Source organism: Pogoniulus pusillus, chromosome 8, assembly GCF_015220805.1.
Source record: "Pogoniulus pusillus isolate bPogPus1 chromosome 8, bPogPus1.pri, whole genome shotgun sequence".
NCBI lineage: Eukaryota > Metazoa > Chordata > Aves > Piciformes > Lybiidae > Pogoniulus > Pogoniulus pusillus.
In genome coordinates, this window is record NC_087271.1 from 30,465,776 (window position 1) to 30,475,916 (window position 10,141).

At 39.7% G+C, this 10,141-nt stretch overlaps 1 protein-coding gene across 1 annotated transcript in view; it reads right to left on the bottom strand.

Moving 5' to 3' along the window:
- Positions 1–8,088, bottom strand: part of LOC135177896 (vitellogenin-2-like) — a 29,413-nt gene extending 21,325 nt beyond the window's left edge. Inside the window, exons 1-10 of the mRNA XM_064148317.1 lie at positions 8,025–8,088; positions 7,889–7,909; positions 7,631–7,782; positions 5,517–5,768; positions 4,097–4,258; positions 3,860–4,008; positions 2,420–2,570; positions 1,378–1,535; positions 1,119–1,284; positions 161–286 (exon numbers count right to left, since the gene is read on the bottom strand). Coding sequence (XP_064004387.1) covers positions 161–286; positions 1,119–1,284; positions 1,378–1,535; positions 2,420–2,570; positions 3,860–4,008; positions 4,097–4,258; positions 5,517–5,768; positions 7,631–7,782; positions 7,889–7,909; positions 8,025–8,064 — 1,377 coding nt within the window. The 5' untranslated portion in view covers positions 8,065–8,088. The remainder of the gene's footprint in view (positions 1–160; positions 287–1,118; positions 1,285–1,377; positions 1,536–2,419; positions 2,571–3,859; positions 4,009–4,096; positions 4,259–5,516; positions 5,769–7,630; positions 7,783–7,888; positions 7,910–8,024) is intronic.
- Between the last annotated feature and the right edge of the window lie 2,053 nt (positions 8,089–10,141).

Consider the following 10,141-nt stretch of genomic DNA (forward strand, 5'->3'; position numbering starts at 1 on the left):
TACATCAGCAAAATTATTCATTGCCTTTATTCTGAAGGAGACCTATGAAATGTGTCTTTGTAAATCCAATTGCCATTTTTGTTGTCTGGCTTGGAAGAATTAAGCTAGTGAAATGAGTGCTACTAAGCAATTAAGAACAACCTGAGAAAAAGCCACACACCTGAAGAGCTTCTTTAGGGCAAGCTGAGGTCTTAGAACAGTATCTGTTGACCACAGAGCTGTATCCCAGGCAGGCAACTTGCTGAAGTATGGCACTTTTCTGAATCCGTGAACTGGTCACTAAATCCTACATGGGAAAAAGAAAAAGAGAAAACAAAATTAATTTGCTCTTTAATGCAGTGCTTGACATAGCTTTCAGAGCAGAAAAATCAGCAGAGCTGATCTGAGGGAGCACTTTACGAAGAAACAAATTGAATCATCTCATAGACATCTTATTTGTAAGCTTCTCTTATGAGCTTAATTGTCCATTGATTTCAACAAAAGTAAGCATAGATATAAGTTTATCTAGGACTATTTTCATTGTCCTCAGCTGAGCATAACACTGAAAATACAAAGATTATGGGTAAGTATCAGTCTATAAATGGAACATCCTTAGAAAATTCAATTATAATGAGTTCTCACATCCTATCTTCCTTTTTTCCCCATTTGAGAAGAATATTTAGTTGAGGTAGGAATGAATAATTCATTATAGTATCAAAATCTTTGATGTTTGCACTAGTATTTTTACCTCTAGCACTTTCCAGTTTATAGGAGTAGTTTGCAATTAAAGAGCTATTTAAATAAAATGACACAAAAATCACCATTTGCTTCAGAAGTAAGGGATGGAAATGGACAAAGTAGAATACCTGACGCTATCCTAGCAAACTAAAATGTGTGTTACTCTCAGAAGCTCTTATGGGAGAATGTTTTTTTTATATCCCTGTAGTGGAATGAAGACACAGAACTGTGTCTCCTTTCATGTATGTAGTGCAAAAAGAAACTAGTGGTCCAACATTTGTACAAAATTGATATACACAAAAGGAGAATCCAGTCTCTAATATAAGCTACAGTCAAAAGTTATCATCAGTTATCATTCCTTTTGTTCTCAGGGAAAAAAAAATCACATGGGATTTACTCACTGCTGCTACTGAAATACTCTCTTCATCAGCTTTCACTAAATGGAGAGCAAAAGAGACACTTAGAAGAGTCTGAATGTAGTTAAGGTCATCATTTCGAATCCTGGTCTTGATGAATTTGAGTGCTTCTGTCGTGCCTGTTGCAGAAATTGCGCTCAGTAGCCACCGTCTGCAAAGGCAGGTTAGGAAAAAAAAATCCTTAACGTTATCTCTCAATACTCCCAAATTGAGAGTGCTTCTTACAGGTTCTACAATAGAATACCTGTAGCGGGGCTTGTCAGAAAACTGTTTCCAGAGGGACTCGAGGGCGTCAGCGCTTGCTATTCGGCAGAGCTGGACGAGCTCCAGGAATTTGTACGGAACATCTTCGTGGAAATCTTGCTGGTTATTCGGGACTATGTGCTGCAGTGTTTCTGCTATCTGTTACAACACATGAGAGAGAGGGGGATGGGGTTCAATAGCTCCAAGTGCAGGGTGCTGCACTTTGGCTACAACAACCCCATGCAGAGATACAGGCTGGGGTTGGAGTGGCTGGAGAGCAGCCAGACAGAGAGGGATCTGGGGGTGCTGATTGATGCCCGCCTGAACATGAGCCAGCAGTGTGCCCAGGTGGCCAAGAGAGCCAGTGGCATCCTGGCCTGCATCAGGAATGGTGTGGTCAGCAGGAGCAGGGAGGTCATTCTGCCCCTGTACTCTGCACTGGTTAGACCACACCTTGAGTACTGTGTTCAGTTCTGGGCCCCCAAGTTTAAAAGGGACTCTGAGATGCTTGAGTGTGTCCAGAGAAGGGCAACGAGGCTGGGGAGAGGCCTTGAGCACAGCCCTACGAGGAGAGGCTGAGGGAGCTGGGATTGTTTAGCCTGGAGAAGAGGAGGCTCAGGGGTGACCTTATTGCTGTCTACAACTACCTGAGGGGTAGTTGTGGCCAGGAGGAGGTTGCTCTCTTCTCTCAGGTGGCCAGTGCCAGAACAAGAGGGCACAGCCTCAGGCTGCGCCAGGGGAGATTTAGGCTGGAGGTGAGGAGAAAGTTCTTCACTGAGAGAGTCATTGGACACTGGAATGGGCTGCCCGGGGAGGTGGTGGAGTCGCCATCCCTGGGGCTGTTCAAGGCAAGGTTGGACGTGGCACTTGGTGCCATGGTCTAGCCTTGAGAATTGTGGTAAAGGGTTGGACTTGATGATCTGTGAGGTCTCTTCCAACCCTGATGATACTGTGTGTGTGATACTGTGTGTGTGTAATTAAATCATTTGAATTTTTCTCTCTTGGAATTAGGAAGCCAGTCTGAGGGCTTAAAAAGACAGTACCCGTTGCTCAGGGTTTTTCGTCTTGATTAGCTGCACTGGCATCTGGGGCAGTTCTGATGGGAATTGGTAACGGAGGCCTCCGTAGCTCTGCACGAAAACGTCTGGGGTGCTTCCCCATTCACTTTTCACTTCAAGCAAGGTGAGCTTTTGCCTGCCAAGAAACAAATGGCATGGGAGAAATGAATTAGCTGTCTTCCTTGTGCTAGTTCGAGCATAGATGGGATATTTTAGTGAGAGAAATTATAGGCTGTGAAAAGGAAACAGTGGTGATGTCTACTTCACTCATAGGCTTGCTGGCATGCATGAAAACAAGAACACAAATACAGATAAGAGAGTTGCTCTCTGGCTTTGGCTGCCTCCCTTCTCTCTCTAACCTGCTGTCTAACTAATCTGTTGCTTCCTAACCCCCCTGGCTGATTCTCCAAACTCACCTTGAACATAAGGCAAAGTCTGGGATAAGGTAGAGGGGTGGAAGGGTGGTTGGGAGCCCTTCCTGGGGACTCTGTTTTCTGGGAGGGCTGTCGTGTTTCTGTATCACTTTTTAACTTGTCTATTTCTGTCTGTAGCTGTATAGATTGCAAATACCTGCTTGTATATTGTGCTAAGCTGTAAATATAAAGCTTCATTCTTTAATTTCCAGTTCAGCTGAGTCTAGTCTGACTGATTTTCTTAAGTATGGGGGTGGTAACACCCAAACAATCACATTCCTCCATTCACCCTGGCCATTTGCTGGTTCATTGATACTGTGATGATGGTATCAGGTTTACTCTTTAATAATCTTTATGACATTAAAATCTTACACTTTGCTAATATTAAAGCCTTCTAATTGGAATAAAATAGTATTAGAGTTGTCTGAAATGAAATATTTTCTAAGGAGCTACACTGCTGTGTATAGCAGCTGTGTAATAGCACTCTGAATGAGTGCTATTATCAGGTAGTCAATGATCACAGAAGGTTAGGGGCCGGAAGGGACCTTGAAACATCATCTAGACCAATATCCCTGCCAGAGCAGGATGACCTATACCAGATCACACAGGAATGCATCCAGGTGGGTCCTAAATATCTCCAGAGAGGGAGATTCCACAACCCTCCTGGGCAGCCTGCTCCAGTGTTCTGTCACCTTTATGACCTAATTCCTATGTTTACCATCTTCCTCCAGACACTACAAGTTATCTCTTTTTCAGGATAGAGTATTAAAGTTGCATTCTTATAAGCAAGCAACAGAGCTTTTCTCCTTTTCTTCTATGTAATTGTGGTGCTACGTTCACTAAAATAAAGTACAAATAATGGTTCACAGAATGTTTAGAAGTGTGGAAACCCCAAGCATGAGTATTTGCAGATTTGCCCAACTGCCGTGGAGTCACTTCAGTTAGGGGTGAAAGGGACTGGCAGAAGCTGTAAGTATTCCAACTTTGTGAAGAAGGCTCATATCCCACCTACCTTGCTTCTGTGACAGCAACACCAGTAGGTTCACTGAGTGGTGAGATCTGATACACCTGCTGTGACACCACTTCTGTGATGAGAGCAACACCATCTGACTGCTTCAGTTTGTGGGAGAAAGCTGTAGTCCCTTTTATGAGCCTTCCCTTCTGGAAGAGGAGAGAAAGAACCAAGGAGTGAATGAGAACAGAAGAGCTGTGCTTGGGACTAGGAAGATTTTGTTCCCATGTCACGTACCATCATGTCAACAGGACAAGGATAGATGTAAGCCATTCCAACACTCTTCTTCACTTTTTCCTGGCAATTATTTTGGTCTACAGTTTTGGTAACCAAGACTCGGCTGTTCTTCTTGTCTTCCTGGATGACATACCTTGTATGACAGACACCTCCAATTCCAGCCTGGCAGATTAATATGGATAATCAGGATTTAACTCTGTGAGAAGCTGTTTTACTGAACAAATATTACAGGGTGGTATGAGCATAAGGACTTACTCTAGAGTCCTAACTATGTTTTGAATCCTGTTAGCATTAGACATGAACAATACTCAGATGGGATGGAGTTTAAAAAAGTGATCTGTTAATACCACCATGAACAATACTCAGATGGGATGGAGTTTAAAATGAAAAGTGATCAATTAATATCACCATGAACAATGCTTAGATGGGATGGAGTTTAAAATGAAAAGTGATCAATTAATATCACCATGAACAATACTCAGATGGGATGGATTTTAAAATTTAAATGATCAATTAATATCACCATAAAAATACTCAGATGGGATGGAGTTTAAAATGAGAAGTGATCAATTAATATCATCATGAACAATACTCAGATGAGATGGAGTTTAAAATGAGAAGTGATCAGTTAATATCACCATGAACAATACTCAGATGGGATGGAGTTTAAAATGAGAAGTGATCAATTAATATCATCATGAACAATACTCAGATGAGATGGAGTTTAAAATGAGAAGTGATCAGTTAATATCACCATGAACAATACTCAGATGGGATGGAGTTTAAAATGAGAAGTGATCAGTTAATATCACCATGAACAATACTCAGATGGGATGGAGTTTAAAATGAAAAGTGATCAATTAATATCACCATGAACAATACTCAGATGGGATGGATTTTAAAATTTACAGTGATCAATTAATATCACCATAAAAAATACTCAGATGGGATGGAGTTTAAAATGAGAAGTGATCAATTAATATCATCATGAACAATACTCAGGTGGGATGGAGTTTAAAATGAGAAGTGATCAGTTAATACCACCATGAACAATACTCAGATGGGATGGAGTTTAAAATGAAAAGTGATGAATTAATATCACCAATGAAGAAATAATATGGATCAAGTAGGGGTAGCAGACAAGCCATATAGCAAATACATTCATAGCTAATAATTGTTTTTTCTTCAGAGAAATGTGTGTCAAGCCTTAATGACAGATGTCTTAGAAACAGTCATGAATTACCCAAACACGTAATTCATTCATCACAGATGTACACATTTTCTTCTACATGAATGAAAATCTTCTCCTCTTCATGCTGAACATTTGAAAGTAGATGCAAATAGATAGAAATTGGAAGGAAGAACACCTAAAGAGAACGTAGCCTTTCAGTGAAGTAGTTTTAGACTGGAAAATACCAACCTCTTGCAATTCATACACATTCTGTGACTTTTTAATGGTTATCTGTATCATGTTCAGTATTCCTCTCACTATGTTAATACATGTAACAGGGCAGTCTTCTGGGCCATAAATGTTTCCAACCCGTCCACTGCTGTATTCAAACTTGAAGGGCCGAGAAAAACATGCAGAAATTATCTGTGTGATTTTAGAAGAGCGAATAAAAGGGTCCTTGGGCCAGAAGCCATTGTACTCCTCAAACTGCGGAGAGCGGATCTGGGAGGAGATTAAGAGAAGATGCTTAAGTGAATAAAATGACCTTGGTACTAATTACCCAAACAGATTAGAAGAAATTAACATAATCAGTAATTATGTGCTCCTTGCTTCCAATTGTAGCTTTAGAAATGCATACAGCAGAGTTTATTCTCTTGTCTCTTGCTTACGCCATTGCAAAACCAGTACAAACCCTGTGGGCTCTATTTTATCTTAGAGAAGCAGTTAACATATTTCTATTACCTCCCAGGGATATTGAAGAACATTTTACTGGCATTAATTCTACAGGGAGAAAGGCTGATTCAAAAGATAATGAAAGTGAAATAAAATTCTCCCTATATTTTCTGGCTTAAATATTGTGCTTTAGATTAAATGTAGCATAAAAAAAGTTTAGAGCATTCTAAATGTCAAAGAAGTACAGTTTTAGAGTGTTTTAATTTTTTTTTCTTTGAACTAAACTAGTTGCTGCATTTGATTGATATTTGTGGACTGCTGGAATTGACCCTTTTTTTTTGATCTGCAGCTCAGCTACAACCAGCGAGAGCCCTGTCATTGAAGTCAGTGCCTCCAAAAAGAAGCTCTGATTTGTACCTGAGTTAAAAAGATAGAAATATCTATCTGAAATATTAATTTGGAATGGGTCAGGTCCTATCTCTACTGATGCCAGCAGAAGCATGATGTCACATTAGCCAAACACTGAATATTATTATGTGCTGATTTTTTATGCCTTTTGGTTTTAGGTCTTTCACCACTTATCATTATTTATCTTCTATCACTGTTTGAGTTTATATTTAATTGCCTTCATGATAATGATTTTATATACCCAAGTCCTGGCTTCTCACTTATTTATCTTCTATCACTGTTTGAGTTTATATTTAATTGCCTTCATGATAATGATTTTATATACCCAAGTCCTGGCTTCTCACTTATTTATCTTCTATCACCGTTTGAGTTTATATTTAATTGCCTTCATGATAATGATTTTATATACCCAAGTCCTGGCTTCTCACTTATTTATCTTCTATCACCGTTTGAGTTTATATTTAATTGCCTTCATGATAATGATTTTATATACCCAAGTCCTGGCTTCTCACTTATTTATCTTCTATCACTGTTTGAGTTTATATTTAATTGCCTTCATGATAATGATTTTATATACCCAAGTCCTGGCTTCTCACTTATTTATCTTCTATCACCGTTTGAGTTTATATTTAATTGCCTTCATGATAATGATTTTATATACCCAAGTCCTGGCTTCTCACTTATTTATCTTCTATCACCGTTTGAGTTTATATTTAATTGCCTTCATGATAATGATTTTATATACCCAAGTCCTGGCTTCTCACTTATTTATCTTCTATCACCGTTTGAGTTTATATTTAATTGCCTTCATGATAATGATTTTATATACCCAAGTCCTGGCTTCTCACTTATTTATCTTCTATCACCGTTTGAGTTTATATTTAATTGCCTTCATGATAATGATTTTATATACCCAAGTCCTGGCTTCTCACAGAGGCTGGAAATGTTTGTTGGTACTAGGGTCAAGTCTTAAATTTAGAGCAGGCTTGATTGCCACGAGTTAGAAATCACCATTTTTAACAGAACCCCTGATTTTTGGCACATCTGTTTCCCAGGCATTATTGAGGAACACCTGCTGTGAACAATTGCCACAACAACCAGCAGTAAGTTACTGGCCACCGTATCGCTTGTTACTTCTGAAACTTTAGCTTCTCTAACATCTGCAGCACTAAGCTTCCAGTTGTGTTTCCTACAGCTTTCCTAAGCCACAGACCAGCCAGGTGCAGTTATGACTGTGGATTTTAGCCCACTGTTGCATGGCATGCTTGGAAGAAGACAGGTACCTTGAGGAAGTAAGCACTCTCCGACAGTGCACTGATCTCCAGTTTGCCGCTCAAGCGCACACCGACTTTGGCTAAACTTTTCTCTTGAAGCCCATTCAACACCCAGCCTTCATAGCTGTACAAGTAGCTCTTCTTACTGCTGAATCCAGGTTCTGTGGGGAATAATAACCATTTTCCACAACACTTGCAACCATGTTCTAATAACCAGAAATCACAACAAAGCCACCAAAAGGCGGCTATGGAAGGGAATTTACTTACCGCTGTCAAACTTCTGGCTACCTGCAGAAAGAGATGGAAAAAACAGATGAGCACCATTTAGTCTAGATCCAGTTGTTGACACTGAACTTAAGGAATTTTCACAAGAGAGAGATGAAGAAGGGATAGGTAAGCTTACCTACAAGGGTGAGCACTAGTGCTAGTATGATCCCCCTCATAGTGAAGGTGAATGGGGCTCTGCCAGACACGGTGAGACTTTTATGGAAGAAAGCTGAGGAACACGTGGCTGTGTTCTGCTGAATTCTCAAGTTATTATCAGTTTATGTAAACACTTCCCTTTTTGCAATCATACTTTGTCTTCAGATGAAACAACAGAAATCAAATCACACCTTGGCATCTCGCTGATTTGCTCATATAAGCCCTTTGCTGGATTGTTTTAAAGTTTCTACTTACCCTACTAAAACAATTTCACCAGGTAATTTACAACAAATTTGCAATACATGCATTACTTAATTTGCTAGCTTGTGTCACAGCTGGCTGCTGGTATTTGGTCCTGCCACAGATTATGCCCAGGTTATGCTGACCTGGCGTCTGACCCAAAGAGTTATCTAACTGATAGTGACCCAATTCAAAAAGCAGAGTGTCACACATGTTAGTGGTGGTGTCTCCTCTTCTGTCAGCTATCCTTATAGACAAGAGAACAGGATAGCTCAAACCTTGCAATTCTTATGTTTGTGTGTGCACCAGAGCACATTGAACATCCTACTGAAAACCCATCTATATGGAATATGAATGTATTTATTTTAAACCAGAAGAGCAGTGTGTCCTTTCAGCTCTGGTCACACTGACCAGGAATATTTTTGAATGAACACAGATTTCATAAGCATCTGTAAATATTTTATCTTCCAAGGTAAATGACAGCTAAACATGAACAGTTAGAAGCTGCAGAGACTCTTAGCTGCAGAGCAGGGGGAATGGGAGTGCAGGTCAGCTAAAACTTTTGCATTTCCTAAGGAGCTAAATACAAAATGCAGCCAAGTATTTGACTTGCAGCCAGCTTCATCACCAATTCTCAGTGACAGCCCAGAAACACATTGACATGAGTTTTCTCTAGAAACGTCGGGGAGATGGAGACAAGTGAAGATACATACAGCAAATGCCTTCCAAAGTGAGCAGAATCGACACAAAAAGGCAAGAAAAATGCACATGGACTTCAGAGTAGGATGGTATTTCAGGCAATGCAACATACCAGGGGCTCCAAGTCACACAAAACCCATGAACCTGGTTCAAATTCAACACCTATGACATACTGGTTATTCACTTTGATTTCTGTTGCACAAAATCCTTGGTTGTAAGGTTAACCCCATGGAGCATGATTTGTGGCAAACACTTATTTTAGTGATCACAAATGAACATTGTATTTTCTAAACCAGCAGCTTTCTACACCTCTCAGTAGCAACAGTTCTGCCAGGGTTCTCATCCCCAAAAAGTCTTGATTTTTTTAACCAACCTCATCTTTTTTTTACCATTGAATGTTTCTTTAAAACAAACATAACCTGTTATGCATTCCAGTTAATTGTACATCTTATACAACCTGAATAAAAGGAATCCGAGTGTTGTCAGTGTGAAAACTACAACACAGTATCACAACACAGCATGAGATTCCCCCCCCCCCCCCCCCCCCCAATACTTTCAATTATGATGCAACTTTGCTAGGCATAGTGAACATTAGAGGTCAGATGTATTATCTCAAAGCAATAAAGAAATCATCCAAGAATTGAAACATTTCTTTTGGGATTAATTTTTGAACCAAACTATACCAACCCTTCATGTCTTGCCATCTACTCTCACAGGTTAGGTGGAATGGGAGGGAAAAAAGTAAAAGCAAGATCTCTTACATGTCCTCACACACAAGAGCTTTGTGAGACCTGAAAATACATTAGAAAAAAAGAAAAAAGAGCACAAATAGTAGCTAAGCTAATTCAATGTACACAGCATTTCCATTGCCCTATAGATACTGCTGTTTTCTTCTGAAGAATAAGCTGTTTAGATATCTTGGGGATTTATTAGTCATCCTGGTCCTGTTCAAATATGCATAAAATCATCTCTGAGAAAAAGCCAGGATGTGGTCTAATTTATCATATTTTTTTTCCTACAAGTGGGAATATTTCTGTCCTGCTGCAACTGGACTAGAACAAGTTGATAGATGCTGCTGGAAGCAGTTCTTCAAATTAGGAGGGTGGCTGCTTTGTAGGTAGAAAGATTTTATAAATGAAGTTTGCCTTTTTATTTTCA